Source organism: Gymnoscopelus microlampas, assembly GCF_963454915.1.
Source record: "Gymnoscopelus microlampas genome assembly, chromosome: 2".
Taxonomy (NCBI): domain Eukaryota; kingdom Metazoa; phylum Chordata; class Actinopteri; order Myctophiformes; family Myctophidae; genus Gymnoscopelus; species Gymnoscopelus microlampas.
Window position 1 is genome coordinate 11,522,000 of NC_139939.1, and position 16,540 is coordinate 11,538,539.

A 16,540-nucleotide genomic window follows, 5' to 3' on the forward strand; every position below is an offset into this window, starting at 1 on the left:
AATGTGTCTCTTCGTGCCACGTTGTGAGCTTGTACATTGATATTTTCACTACTTCTTTCTTTTTTGTTTTAATTTGTTTAACTTTCTGTATTTATTTATGACATTGTTTTGAAAAATGTAGATTTTATTTATTTGCTCTCTACATTTTTAGAAATTCTTCTGAAACAATATATAAATATTTTTATGTGGATATTTTCTCGTGAACCAAAAAGAAATTAGTCTGCGACCCACGAATGGGTCCCGACCATTGACTGTAAAAAGAATGTACTAAGCCACACCCCTGGTTTTTACAGACCGAAAATGAAGCCAATAGTTCAGGAATTTGAAATCCGCCATCTTTAATATATACAAAACAGCAATCGGGAATAGGGACCGGAAATAAATCCCTAGGAGAATGCTATTGGTTGTGGTCAAAATAAATGGGACCATCATTTACCAAAACGCATATCATGATGATTGAAAGGAGACTTTAAACCAGCGACAGGAAGCATATAGTATTTATGACAATGTTTATTAAGGTAAGAAAATCAAGTCTAAAGTTTGTCAAAATCCCATCCACTTGCATTGAGAGAATATTCTTTGTGACACCAGCAGGGGTAAAACAGCAAAACTACAGGGCATTCATATGAACTGTCTCTTCCGTATTAGACTCAATGTACAACTCTCAAGCTGGCCCCTTGGTCCCGACTCAGTGTTTGGGAAACAGTGCTTTAGATAACTACCAGGACCTGTGTGTAAAGCGAAAGGCCTGGGGTTCATAGCACAGCACAAAATATCTTTTCAGGAAAATACCCTCAGTAACAATAAATCAATACAAGCCGGTATTTATTATGGATGGTACATCAGCCATACTAGGAATGTATAAAAAACAACAAAAAAACAACAAGGCTGTGCTAGTATAAGGGGCGTGGTCTGAGGACGGCCATCACTCAGGTAGGACATCGGTCATCTGCAGCCTTTAGGGGGAAAAGGACAAATACATAAAACTACATTAACTACAGTCCACCATTCCTTGTGTCCACATACAGTGTATTTGTACACTAAGAGTTAAATTAACACGCAGGATTTTACTGTGTGCCAACGTCAGCTACCTGTGCGAGGGCCACACAGCTGACCTGAGAGCCACACAGCTGAGCAGGTGGCGTCTAGGGGGCATCTCCCCTACGATTTCCCACGTGTCCGTCTGCTCACAATACCGCTCGATGGTACGTTCAGCACTATAAGAAGAGAGAACAACAGCCATGAGAGAAATGGTCTGGTGTGGAAAAAGCAGCCACCTTTTTCATGGAGCAGCAGCTTCTTACTAGTCACTGGTTGTCTCCCCTCCGAGTACATAGATCTTTCCATTAACCACAGCCACGGAAGGCCGGCAGTGTGGCCTTTTCATGCGGGCACACATGGTCCACTCGTTTGTCTTTGGGTTGTAACACACAACCTTGTCCAGGTCACTATCCGAAAGATGCCGACCGCCTGCATGTAGATAAACAGGAATTAAAATGACTGTTAGTGAGCTCTATTATGTTCTTAAACTACAGTGAAGTTTAAATCTGTTTATTATGAAACCGAGAGCCATTAAGAACAGGTATGATACCTATAGCGTAGATCTTTCCTTTGAGTGTGCAGGCAGTTGGACCACGACAACCACCCTGCATAGGCGCAACTTCTGTCCATGCAGAGGTTTCAGGGTTGTACGTGTGCACCTTGCGATGGCAAACAGTGCCACCTAGGCCCCAGGAAGACGCATGACAAAAACATTATTCATTGTCAACGCGAGAAGTATGAATATGTAACTAGAAAAGTGTGCTCTTCGGAGCACTGGTCTCTGCCAGGCCGGGTTGCCTACACAAACTATGGAAGCCAATCATAGCAATCAGAATGGAATAAGAGAAATCTGACAGACAAGTCTTGATCACACAGATTTGGGTGAGGTTTGGACTAAATCTGTAGGAGTAGTAGCAAAAGATGTGTTTTGCAAAAATCCGCCTCATGGTGGCGCTATAACATGCCAATTTGAAATCATCTGGGTGGAGGTTAATTCTTCTTTGCCTTACAGGGATTGTGATTGCACAGTTTTGCCCCATCAGTGCCGGAGACTGAGAGTTCTGTTCACAGACAAACACACAGACAAACAGGGGCGAAAACATAGTTTCCAGCCTTCAGCCGTCCGGCCTGGTGGAGACAATAATAATAACTAAGTCTTTGGACAATTTCAGTTAACCATCATGCATTACATGCATTGAAATAAACCCCATGAAACCAAACAGGCTGATCTGTTCCATACCAATAACGTAGATCAGTCCATCAAGTGTGACCACAGAAATGTTTGTGGTATATTCTGGCATGCCGACAGACTCCATGAGCTGCCAGGTGTCGGTGTAGGGGTCGTATCGCTCCACTGAGGTCATAGGCTTATTGTGCAGAAAGCCACCCACTGCATACACATATCCACCCAGTGCCACAAAGCCTATATAGACCATGTGGGGTTGTACAAGGAAAAACAAAGAAAACAAATTGAAGATCGTTAGAACTGATTGGTAATATGCAGAAGGCAAAAACCTATAAGCCCTTACTCCAAAACAAAATTGAACACATAATTTTACAATATTACCCAAGCCATTACGACCCTCAATCATGGATGCCATCTTCAACCATGAGTCATGGGAAGGGTCATAACGCCAGATGCTGGCACAGGATGCAAAGGTTACGGCTCCAGCCATATACACTGTAGAGCCTATGGTGGGATAAAGACACACGTTATAGCTTGATTTTCAAGGCATGAAGATTTTCAAAGCTCTAGATATATTGCCATTAAAGATAATATGCATAAACAACTTGAAAGATCTTCACTGATACCTAAAATGATGTCGCCACATACCCATACTACTTAATAAAAAGTTCATAAATTAGGGATGGAGCTCGAAAACCGGGTCCAACGCGGTTCTGAATTTATCGAGACCCGAGTATCAATAAGCTTTGGGCTTGTCGAGACGGTTATAGCAGCCCATGACGTCATGTCTAAACAATCAAAACAAGAGGCGGTCAAGAAATAAATGTAACCACCCGCACTGGCAAAAACATGTCGGTCTAAAAGTGTATTGATACCTGCCAACCAGCGCTGCCCGCGGAAACAAGGAAGAGGAATTGTATTGGCTCATTTTAATGGATACATCGCTTTTTTAACAGGGCCGGCCGGCTGGTTTGATCGTTGTTGTGTTTACATGTGCAGTCTATAAGCAGTTGGACCACGACAACCACCCTGCATAGGAGTTACGGGTGAAACGCTCAAAAGTTTCACTCGTTCTTTCTACCCTGTATCATGGTGCATGCAGCCTAGCCTGGTATCCAGCCTGCTTCGCTACGTTCGGCGGAATTTTTTTTCTCTCTTCGCTTCTCAGTCTGGAATGCCTCCTATCTCCAAGGGAGGCGGGACATGACAAACGTTTCGAATCGTGCCGTGGCTTCTGATTGGTCTGTGGTGCAGGGCGGGACAAAAAAAACAGTGTGATCGTTGTGATTCGTCATTCGTTTGAACAACATCCAATCAGCAACGACTTTGCCTAACGTAACATATGTAGTTCCAGTGTAGTTCTGCAAAACGAGTCAATGGGGTGCATTCCAGACTGATAAGCGGAGAGAGAGAAAAAAGTCAGCCGAACGTAGCGAATCAGGCTGGATCCCAGGCTACATGCAGCCCAGCATGGTAGCAAGTCTCCGTTGACAATAGTAATAATCCAATTGATAATAATCCGGTTGGGATACTCTAAAATCTCCCTGCGAGTGACTAGTGTCGCCTAGTGTGACATATTCAATGTGCGACGTCTTCTCAGTCTATCGTTGTCGAAAATGGCAGATCTACAAGCTCACAACATGGTGCGATCAGACTCGTCAGATCACACCATCAGCTTGTAGATCGGCTATGTTTGGTGCGTGACACGGTACATACATTAAACAGTTAACAGTTTCTTCAATATTATTATTTTCCAAAAGTAAAAAGGTCACTTGCCTTCTGTCTGTTAGAAAAGTACTGTATTTGAAGGCCAAAGTAAAACAATGTTGGTAAAAACTAAGAAAAGTATTATGGAAATAAATATGCATTTTCTGTTTATAAAGAGCGGAAGAGACATGGAGATTTTATAGTAATTATTACAGTACTATTCATAATATGAAGCCATTTAACACTTATTGCATATTAATGAATGGTTGTTTTAATGATAGGCAAAACTATGTTTTACTTTTGTCATCTTCATTCAATTTTAGATGGTGGTCAGCCACAAACTCATTCCAAACTGTCCAATAAAAAAAGATACCGGTTCTGTTCAGAATTTGTCATCTCACGTCTTTCCACAAAAAAACAAAACAATGGTGGGCTCGATAAATGCCCGGATCAATGTAAGCAGGATTGATAAGATACTCATTATCAATAAAAATTAAGGAGCTCCATCACTTATCCCTGTACTTATTGTGATGGTGTACTTATCAAGCCAGAAATCCACCAAAATTGGTCCAGCATGTTGTGACATGATATATACCTACCTCACCATCGGCCACAGAAGTCAACAGTCTTGTAAAACCGGAGAAAAAGTGTCCGCTAACAAACTGATTTGAAAATCAGTAGGAATTCCTAAAGACTTAGTATTGGTTCTAGAATGCATTTCCTAATTGTTTCCAGGCAGTTCTACCCACTACATTGGATTTAGACGTCACCAGATCTCCAGGTGGAGATCTCTGATAGCCTGACTACCTGAGATTAACTCTGATGGTACTACTTACCCAACACAACCAGTCCAAGAGAAATGACAGATTCGGGAAGATGTTCGAAAGTTCCCCATCGTTTGGTCAGGGGATCAAAGCAGTCAACGTCGTCCATATCAAAGCCATAGTCATTCCGTCCCCCCACCATCAGTATCACTTCACATACAGAGAGGGTAGAACATAAGCACAGCACCAGGTATTATATGTGCATGAGGCCAGGTTGTCATAGCAAATTAAAGAGTGACAAATTATGTCAATGATTGAATTGAGAATGAAACTGGTATACATTAGTAAGTTACAGTTAACAAAAACTAGGTATAAAAATGCAAAAATCTGAATCAAAGCCTGAATTATCAAATCAAATGACAGAAGGATGCAGTGATGAATAAATAATGCAATAATGATTATGCAGCCCAAATAGCAAACTAAATCTTGAAAAATGCCACACGAAGAAAAACAATCTGTACTTTTATTGCCATGTATTTGAGTACATTAGAGGCATTTGTCTTGGCAATCCCAACTAGAAAACTGTGATATATATTTTTCTCCACCATCAGTTGCAAGATGCATGCATGTGTCAGGCAGGCAGGGTACCAGTGGATGAACGTGGTTGAGCTGTGTGGCAGGAGGGCAGGAGATGCTGGTTCTTGGCCTCAGAGATGAGCGTCTGACATCCCTGGGATTCCTTCACCACATCCACAGACTCAATCACATCCTGGAGGTAGGAGGGACTGATGAGAGGCAGACGGATAGGCTCGAAAACCTGAAAGAACAAATAGAACACTAATTATTTACTAGCCCAACTGGACGTTGCGTAAACAACATTAAACATTGCTGTCAAATCTCTACAGCTGCTGCAAGACAAGAGGGGCATACAAACATTTGTAATCTATACCTTCAGATTTAATAAACATGACAAACATTTTAACCACTTGAACAGCAGCAAGCCTATTTTGGGGGTAACGTTCACTAAAGATAGCAAATCGACAAGCTCAAAACACGTTGTGAGCTTGTAAATCGGCTATTTTTGCAGAACAAAAAGAAAAAAGCCTTGTCTAAGTGCAGTTGTGTACTAAGATGAGAGGGTTTAAGTTGTTTATATGTTTTTATAAATTTCACATTATAAAATGTTTATAATTAATGTTATAATTATTGTTGTAAGGCATTATGAGTGTTTATAACTATAATTATACAAGCTGTTACAAGTGTTACAAGTTGCTTATAATGCATTATAAGTATGTTCATAATACATAATAGACATGGGCTTTATAGGAAGTGTTACAGAGTGTTCATCAACCCCTGGTCCTCGAGCTCCACTGTTGGTTTTCTATCCTAACAGGGTTACTAGTGAATGTAACCCACCTGGTGCTCAAGGTCTAAACTAGTCCCTGATTAGACAGTTAGAAAAGGTTTACATTAACCTGCAAAATGCAGTGTTGTGATTTGGTCAGGGACATTATCATAACACTCAACATTATATACATAAAAAAACGACATCCCTTTCTTCGGAAAAGGGATGTTACACCTACCCATTTCCAGTCTGGCAGAGGAGTACAAGTGCGCCAAAGTGAGACTGGAGATGATGCTCCTGGATTCGAACGATCCATTTGTAGCCCAAGCTGCCCCCATCCTGGCCACTGGAAGGAAGTGGACCCCATTGGTTGCAACTGAGCAGGCAAAGGCAGCACTCAGACACAGGGACATCGTGGGCCGAGTACAAGAGGGGAGGATTGGTCTCGGCCTTGGGGCCAGTACACCGGCCTGGAGCAAGGCCAACCCATCTCAGAGACGCAAGCTGGTGGTCCAGGAGGTACGTCAGGAAGAGGAAGCAGGAAGGCGCGCAAAGGCTGTTGCGCAGGCAAAGCAAGGGCAGTGGATGGCATGGGAAGGAGTGGAGAAGAGGAAGATCTCCTGGAAAGATCTGTGGGAGATGGAGGCATTCAGGGCGAGCTTCACCATCAGGGCTGCCTACGACGTCTTACCTTCTCCTGCCAACCTAAGCCAGTGGTATGGCGAAGACCCCACGTGCCCCCTATGTCCAAGTCCAGCAACACTGAAGCACATCTTAGTGGGATGCAAGACCAGCCTCACCCAAGGTCGTTACACCTGGCGGCACAACCAGGTGCTAAAGTGTCTTGCAGCAGTGCTGGAAAGTCGCCGGACAAGCGTGAACTCCCTTCCTCCCCCGTCATCCCGTTGGCAGCCAACACCATTTGTTCGGGAGGGCAAGGGTAAAGCAAGCAGCACCACCGCAAAACCAGACACTGGGCAGCTTGGCAGAGCACGGGACTGGAAGATGCTGGCAGACCTGGACACAAAACTCTGCTTCCCAGCTGAGATCGCATCCACCAACCTGCGGCCAGACCTGGTTCTGTGGTCAGCCTCGCTCAAGCTCGTTTTCATCATCGAACTCACTGTGCCCTGGGAGGGTGCAGTGGAGGAGGCCTACGAGCGGAAGATGCTGAGGTACGCCGATCTCGCAGCAGATGCTCAACAACAAGGCTGGAAAGCGAAGGTCTGCCCAGTGGAAGTAGGTTGCAGAGGGTTCGTAGCTACCTCAACATCTAGGCTACTCAGGGAGATGGGAGTACGAGGGAAGGCCCACCGGCAGGCGGTCAAGGACCTCTCCAGGGCTGCTGAAAAGGGGAGTCAGTGGCTGTGGAAGGAAAAAGGACCCCACATGGGCCTTCAGATGAGTCGGTGACATCTAGTAGGGAGTGAACCTGGGACGCTGGGATTCACTGCTAAACCCTCTGGAGGTGTCGTGGGCTTGAAAGCAAAACATCCAAGAAGGAGGGCCTGCCCACCTGATGACCCAAACGGTGTCACCGCTCATCTGAAAACCCACAGTGTCTCATCGGTGCTTCGATTACCAACATCAATCCTACACAACAGGTATGCGGTCAGGCGCAAGCTTGGCTCAGGGAGGAGGACGCCCCTGCCATGCAGAGTCCACTGCACTTTGGATTATAACATCATTCCTGTGTTTCATGAAACTTCCTGTTTTTTTTTTTGCTGCCACTCAGTGGTGGTGACATTGTCATTCTAGGCAGTTTACGGCAAAATAATAAATGGTGCATTTATATAACCTTTCTCTCAAAGAGCTTTACAACGTGCATTACATTCACACAGCGGTGGCAGAAAGAAAACATGCGGGGCACCGTCCTGCTCATCTGGCACAGGTAGGGGATCCATGTCTTGCTCAAGGACACCACGACCAGCCAGGAGGAGCTGGGAACCTTCCAATTACAAGACGGTCGCACTACCTCCTGAGCCAGAGCAGCCCTGGCAATCTTGGCATTTTTATTTTTATTTTTATTTTTATGAATAAGGTTGATGTAATGGTAGTCATGGACCATGGTCACATCTGGCTGATGCTTGCCCAATACATACATCATGAGTGTATAAGTAGAACCAAATGGACCCTTACGGGATCATTTGCTTCTTAACACTAATGATTTTATTATGATTAACCATCAACAGTTAACTGAAATGCACATCCCCTTTAAGCTCGTCTTAGCCAGTCACATTGATTTGACTTCTGAACCTTCAGGTGAAACACAGAGAAGGGACAGACCTTTTCCAAGCTCTGCCTACGGGTAGGGCACTTGTTTAACCACGACATGGCGGCCTCAAACACCACCTCCTCCTTGGGCGCATTGAGATCGTCACTGGCCAGAATCTCTGTCAGTTTATCCGCAGAGAGAGACAGGAACTCTTCCTAGTGGCAGAAAAAACACAGTACATCAGCTCAGGTGTTCCAAAACATTCCCACGCCAAGGGCCACAAAGATCACATAGTGTGACCTTGTTTATTTGATACTTTCACTTTTGTTATATGCATTAAAATCCATATTTTTTTAATGATATATGAAATTGATTAGTTTCATACTTTAATTAACTGTTACAACAGTCAAACAAGTTGATACATGTAAGGATCCCTCAATCACTGACCTGATGACAGACGTCACTGAAGTGATCAAGGATGTAATCCATGCTGTGTTGCTCCAGACTCTTACAGGAGTGGATCTCAGCAAAGAGATGAATCCCTACACAGTTCTGTTCATCCATGATGCGAAGCACCAGGAAACGACTGCAGGCCTCTTTCACACCAGTAACATTAAACAGGTTTGCTGCTGCTAGCAGGGCCTAGACCAAAGAAATAGTGTTTGTTTTAGCACATAGACAGGAGGGATTTCAGAAAAAAGGCCTTCTATAAGGAGGTTAGAGGCATTTGGGGGTAAAAGTTGGGAACTAGGCCATTTTACATAATTCAAGGGTGCTGAATCAGAAAAACACGGTTCCCAAGCAAAATTCTTAGTGCTTAACCTCCTAATTTGCATATCAAAATGGCTGCCGATTTTGAAGTATTTCTTAAATAACTCTATAACAAAGCAATCAAATCTGACAAATAAAGTGTATATATTTATATTCTGAGGGTCAGACAATGTGTGGAAGGTATTTATAATGTAATATATGTAAATAAATGTAAATAATGTAAATAAATATGCAAATTAGAGGCCACTATTACAGAAAACGGTTTCGTACTTAAAGTGATTCATCCGCATCCCCCTTATTTTATTTTATTTCTACTTATCTGTATTTTTACCATCCTTAAGACATCTAAAATACATATTTAGATCATGGAAAAATCCTGGTACATTTGGCCCCTGATGACCAAAAAATAAATTGCCCCCATGTATAACTCACCCCCAGAATGAGTTAGAGCCACAGAACTGGTACTGATAACTGAACACAAACTACTTTCAACACAACTATATAGAGTGGGATGGGGATGGCTATAGTTACACTTAGACGGCCAACAGGGACTAGCTGAAATGTATTAAGCCCCGCCCCTCTGTGTTCCTATTGGCTGGGCTTTAAACAGCCATAACTCCAATTCCCAGCATCGAAAACCTATGAAACTTCCTAGATGCGCTTAGACGGCCAACAGGGAAAGGCTGAAATTGTTTAAGCTATGTAGCCTAACTTTTCAGTTGATTGCCATACAGGCTTGTGTCCCCCCCCCCCCCACCCCCGATGGGCCCTGCCTAGTACAGCCTAGTCCAGCCTATTACTGCCTAGTCCTAGGACTAGGCTAGACCTGGGTGTACTAGGCTTTACTGTACTAGACTCTGCTGGGCGCTAATAGTCTGTTTTCAGCTCTAGCAGGCTTTGCTTAACCTGACGCTACCAGATCCAAACAGCTTGCTACCGCCACCTCTGGCAGGGTCAGGTTAGGCTTTGCTAGGCTGTACTTGGCTTTATTAGGCTATAGAAGGCAGTACTTTACTTTGGCCTACAAATGTTCATGCAAAACTATTGGTGGTGCACACACAAACTATTGCCCGTGTACACAGTGGTTAATCCCAATGGTCTGAGTATCTACAGGGCTGACAAGGGACTAGCACAGCCTAGTTCAACCTAATAGAGCCTAGTACAACCTAGTCTTAACTAGTCCAGTCTGTTCCATGCTAGTATAGCCTATATCGCCGTCCCCTAGTCTGTTCCATCAAAAGGCTGGACTAGGCTAGACCTGGGTGTACTAGGCTTTGATGTTGTAGTCTCTACTGGTCTCTAATAGACTGTTTTAAATTCCAGTAGGCTGTGCTGGTCTGTACAATGCTATATTAGGCTGTACAAGGCAGATCTGTACTATGGTCTACAAAGGTTCATGCAAAACTATTGATCGTGCACACACAAGCTATTGCCCGTGTTCACAGTGGTTAGTCCCAATGGTCTGAGTATCTACAGGGCTGACAAGAGCCTAGCACAGCCTAATAGAGCCTAGTATAGTCTAGTACATCCTAGTACAGCCTAATCTATCCTAGTCCAGCCTTATCAGTCCTAGCATAGCCTTGTACCCCCTCCCCTATTCTGTTCTCCCAAAAGGCTGGACTAGTCATGGGTGTACTAGGTTGTACTATACTAGACTCTACTGGTCTATAATAGGCTGTTTTAAGCTCTAGTAGGCTGTGCTAGGCTGTACTAGGCTCTATTAGGCTGTGCAAGGCAGATCTGTACTATGGTCTACAAAGGTTCATGCAAAACGATTGCTCGTGCACACACAAGCTATTGCCCGTGTACACAGTGGTTAGTCCCTATGGGTTGAGGATCTACAGGGCTGACAAGAGCCTAGCACAGCCTAATAGAGCCTAGTATAGTCTAGTACATCCTAGTACAGCCTAATCTATCCTAGTCCAGCCTTATCAGTCCTAGCATAGCCTTGTACCCCCTCCCCTATTCTGTTCTCCCAAAAGGCTGGACTAGTCATGGGTGTACTAGGTTGCACTATACTAGACTCTACTGGGCTCTAATGGTCTGCTTTCAGCTCTAGCAGCCGTTGCTAGGCTTTACTGGGCTCTATTAGGCTATAGAAGGCAGTACTTTACTTTGGCCTACAAATGTTCATGCAAAACTATTTCTTGTGCACACACAAGCTATTGCCCGTGTACACAGTGGTTAGTCCCTATGGGTTGAGGATCTACAGGGCGGACAAGAGCCTAGTACAGCCTAATAGAGCCTATTAGAGTCTAGTACAGCCTATTACAACCTAGTCTAGCCTAGTCCGGCCTGTTCCATGCTAGTATAGCCTATACCACCCTCCCCTAGTCTGTTCTCCCAAAAGGCTGGACTAGTCTTGGATGTACTAGGCTGTACAGTACTAGACTCTACTGGTCTCTAATAGGCTTTTTAGCGGCTCTAGCCGCTCTATACCTGACTTTGTCCGTGTGCGTCAACGTTCTGATTGGTCAGGTGCGTCAACAAAGTGATTGGTCAAGCTTCACGCGACACATGGCTATAAACACATTATAAACACATATCAATGACAAAATGTATCAAAGGCGCCGCTACCTTCACACAGGGTGTGATTTTTTAATCTCTAGTAGGCTTTGCTAGGCTGTACTAGGCTATATTAGGCTGTACAAGGCAGATCTGTACTATGGTCTACAAAGGTTCATGCAAAACTATTGCTCGTGCACACACAAGCTATGGCCTGTGTACACAGTGGTTAGTCCCTATGGTCTGAGTATCTACAGGGCTGACAAGGGACTAGTAAAGCCTAATAGAGAGTATTAGAGTCTAGTACAACCTAGTACAACCTACTCTAGCCTAGTCCAACCTGTTCCATGCTAGTATAGCCTATAGAAATGATTTCATGTGCATGCCATAAGCAATGCACAACACGTCGTTGCAAATGCCGGAAATCTGGGTTACGATGCACAGCCATGTGTGCATGTCAGCAACGGAGTGATGATCAACCTCCTTGTATGAATGTGGTCTAGTGTCTAGACTTTCGTTCAACAATGGCCAATACAGTATCTTTAGAGTACTAAACCGTTATCTGTTATGGGGGCCGCTATTTTGCATATTTCGGAGTAGGCTGATTATTATATTATATTATCATATTATATTACTTACAAATTCTTTACTCACATTGTAGAAAATGTATATAGACACTTAATTTGTCAATTTTGCTTGCCTGGCCACAGAGTTATTGAAGATAAAGGTGCGAATTTGCCAATTTGGCAGCCATTCAGATATGCAGATTAGAAGGTCAAAAACTAAACATTTAGCATGGGGAAAAAGTATGTATTTTAGATGTCCTAAGGATGGCAAAAATACAGATAATTGGGAACAAAATAAGGGGGATGCACCTTTTGCACCGTTTGAGTACTACGGTACTTCATTTTATGTAATAGTGGCCTCTAATTTGCATATTTATTTACATTTATTACATTACAAATATCTTCCACACATTGTATGACCCTCAGAACATAAATATATACACTTTATTTGTCAGATTTGCTTGCTTTGTTATAGAGTTGTTTAAGAAATACTTCAAAATCGGCAGCCATTTTGATATGCAAATTAGGAGGTTAAGCACTAAGAATTTTGCTTGGGAACCGTGTTTTTCTGATTCAGCACCCTTGAATTATGTAAAATGGCCTGGTTCCCGACTTTTACCCCCAAATGCCTCTAACAATCACATATTTCAGAAATCCCACCGGTCTAACAGAGGTGGATCAAAAGGTGGAGATGATGAATATGTTTTATGATGATAAATACCTGCACATTTGCTGTGGAGACTTCCACCGTTGAAGTGTAGGCATAGTTCACCAGCATGCCAAGCTCTTCAGGCGCCACGTCATTGATGTTAACCCTTTCCTCTCTGGACTCCATCATTCCAGTTGTAAACATGGCCTGTGCAGGTTGAAAAAGGTGAATGGTTGACCTGCAGTGTTCATTGTTTAGGCCGTTCTTATTTACATAGTGGCAACAATTATTTGACTGGATATAGCATGATATCTGTTTCACAGGCAAGCCATTGCAACAACTTTAACCCTGACATCCCTATTTTGGGCTCCTTATTATAGGTATAATGATGCAAAAATCGAATAACATTTTTCAAAAAGCAGCAGATCTACAAGCTCACAACGCATTATGAGCTTGTAGATTGGAATCAGAAGACATTTAAACAAACACCAGGTCAGTACATGTTCACATGAACGTTGAGGGTCTACATTTACCTCAAAATAAGTACTAAAGGAGGCTAGTATATTCCGATGGCAGGGGAACTCCTTTCCTCCACAGCAGATAATCACATCACAGAATGAATTGTTGAGCCGAAGCCTGTTTAGGCCCTCTAAGACCGCGTTGGGATGAGTCTCCTCCGTGAACACGGTTTTATCCATGTTCTTTTTGCTGTACCAGCCTGTACAACAGGAGGGGAAGGAATGTATGGTCAGATAGTAATTCCTTTAATGAACAGAATAATTCCTTTAATGAACAGAATACTCATGGAGAGTAATGACAGCATCATATGGATGCAAACACATTATATAAGACACTGGAACATGTTAACAGAAGAACAAGGGTTTGCCAGAACACTGTCATTTTGCTCTACTTGTAGAGAGAGGACACACCCAAAAAAAACATGTTCTGCTCCTTTACTAACACCAGTGGTGTAAAGTAACTAAATACTACTTAGGTACAATTTTGAGTTTATTTTGTTATTATTAACTTTGTTCAGTACTCCACTACATCTCAGGGGAAAATATTGTACCTTCACTCCACTACAATATATGAAAACTTTAGTTACTTTGAAGAATTTCATTGTTATTACAAAACAAACGCCAACCACTTCAGCCATACCAACAACTTCAGCCTTTTAAAAAGATATACATATATTACGCGCGCACACACACACACACACACACACACACACACACACACACACACACACACACACACACACACACACACACACACACACACACACACACACAAAATGCGTCACCATATCAGCTATTTTCAAAAGATTTTGAACTTGTGAAATGGGACATTCTACACTATGAGTACTTAGAGTATATTTTCGCAAGTAAAACATGCGAGTACTTCTTCCATCACTGACTACCACAAAGCTGGCAGCATCGTTATTATTGAAAACCCCAGCCAAGAGCTGCCGGATGCCATACAGATACAGTCGCTAGAGGGTGCTGTTAGTTAAGCAGTCTTGAAAATAAAGACGCCATGTCCCTTGCCTTCTGCCTTGATAAAAGTAAAACTTAAAAACATAAACATGTAATCTGAGACTGTGATGTTGAGATTGGACATCTAAATGTAGCAGAGAGACAGCACGAGAGAGACTGATGGCTCAATATTATAAAATATAAACGGCACTGATTTAAACAAATAGCAAGCAATGGTTCACATGACCGTCATGGATTAACTTCAACCTGGTGTTTGCACAATCTCCATTTTCGGTCCGTACATCTATATGAACGTTCAGATTTCAAATATAAAGTGCTTACCCCATGGCCAAGGATGTTACAATCATGTAGGGACCCTCAAAAGTACCCGTATCTTCTGTATTGTTCAATAAAAAGCATTTTAATCCGATCGGTGGCCATTTTCTCATTGAGTTGTAATGTATAGGAGTGCAGTACACCTCCCAATCGATAGGGGCGCGTAGTTAAAAGCATATAACGAAAAAACGGAGAAATGGCCACCGATCGGATTAAAATGCTTTAAATTTAACAATACGGGAGATACGGGTACCTCTGAGGACCCGTACATAATTATAACATGCGTGACCATGGGGTAAAAACATTATTTTTGAAATCTGAACGTTTATGTAGATGTACGGGCCCAAAGGGGAGAAAGTGCAAACACCAGATTTAAGTTCATCCATTATAACCATGGCTAGGCAAGGAGTAGCCAGGAGCAGCAGACCCAGCAAAGCTGTTGCCAGACTCCTTGCGTTCTACAGTGACAATCTATGGAAGGGAACATCTATATACGCTCATCTGGCACTTCGTTTCGTTCTCATTCATTCTCACCTTGTCTGTAGTAATGGTTGTCTTCTCAAGTCTGCACGGAGTCTGGGTTCACTCACTCATCCACCGGTATGGAGCTCATAAGCATCCGCTGAGCTAATGGCTAGGCTAATCACACTCAAACAAAACCTAAAAAAAGAAACGTTTCGCTAAATAAACGGATGGCGGGATTAACAAGAGAGCCACTACAACAAGGAGACAGAATACTCTTTAGTTCTTCTCTTGTTTTAGCTTTATGGCAACGATATAAAAGATTATAGTTTGCTGCCTTACTTTGGTTGCAAAAGTGAACTACGCGCGGATGGAACCAAAACAGGAAACACGTTTACCGTGACGTCACGTCAGCACGTCGTCAACGAACCCGGATTATGTGTACAGGAGCCTTTTAATTGTATGACAGGAGCAGAATGGATACAACGATCCTGTTATATATATCAGTGGTTCTCAACCTGTGGGTCCCCAGTGACTTTGGGGGTGTCCCCAGACCCCAGGTGACAGTAAAGTGACCATTTAAGACCTTTTTAATACCTAGAAAAAAAATAATGAAATGAAAAGAAAATAAATAAAACATTATTAGTTCAAAAGTAATCAACAAACTATACTATAAAACTGGTCATTAAACATTGGCAAAATTGTCAAATAATCTAAGAAAGATGCAGAAATAGCTGATCTACAAGCTCACAACAAGGCTAGATAGGCTATTTTCACAATACTTATCTGTGGAACCGGGTCAAACTAAATGTTATGCCCCAGTTCAAATATTATTATTTTGGGGGGTTGTGACCTGAAAAGGTTGAGAACTACTGATAGATATAGCTATATATTGTTTTCTATCATGTTATGTTATATTCATAGATTAACTTATTATCTTATATTGCATTATGTTATATTCATAGAGCTATATATTATCTCTTATGTTATAATATTCCAAGATAAACAATCCCATGCATGTCACCATTGAGAGCTCATGGCAGTAACTGTTTTACTTGAAGGACCCCCCGTTTGATATGAATTACACTACAATATTTTTTTAACTTTGGGACCCCTATCTATACTGTGAAATACTCTGTTTATTCAAAGGGATATTTCACTTAAAAAAAAAACGTTGTGTCATTTTATCGTCTACTCAGGCTTTTGGGAGCACCCCGGACCGTTTTTAAGTTGCTTGATTCAGTATTTAGATATTTGATATTCATTTTATCAGACACAGACCCATTGTAACTTCAAACTCCATTTTAACCATGTTAGATTCATCGGAAACACACGTCCTTGGTTCTGGTGACTGATATTGTCCTTCTAATACGCGTTTTCATTTCTTTTTTAAATATTTCCTTTGGAAAATGAAAAAAAATCAATACAATAATAATAAAAAATAAAAATAAAAAAAGTAATTGAAAAAACACGGCCCCCTCACGTATTAGGAGGGCAGGATGAGTCACCAGAAACAAG

General features: G+C 42.4%; 1 protein-coding gene across 1 annotated transcript; it reads right to left on the reverse strand.

The window, feature by feature from the left end:
* Nucleotides 1-425: 425 nt before the first annotated feature.
* LOC311034857 (kelch-like protein 24) lies at nucleotides 426-15,386 on the reverse strand. Its single transcript, XM_084042881.1, has 13 exons — nucleotides 15,095-15,386; nucleotides 13,283-13,467; nucleotides 12,822-12,956; nucleotides 8,706-8,900; nucleotides 8,330-8,473; nucleotides 5,347-5,515; nucleotides 4,771-4,908; nucleotides 2,609-2,731; nucleotides 2,282-2,464; nucleotides 1,592-1,723; nucleotides 1,305-1,470; nucleotides 1,092-1,217; nucleotides 426-956 (listed from the first exon to the last, which is right to left on the reverse strand). Exons 2-13 carry the CDS (start codon nucleotides 13,445-13,447, stop codon nucleotides 926-928), a joined length of 1,707 nt encoding a protein of 568 aa, XP_083899007.1. The 5' UTR covers nucleotides 13,448-13,467; nucleotides 15,095-15,386; the 3' UTR covers nucleotides 426-925.
* Between the last annotated feature and the right edge of the window lie 1,154 nt (nucleotides 15,387-16,540).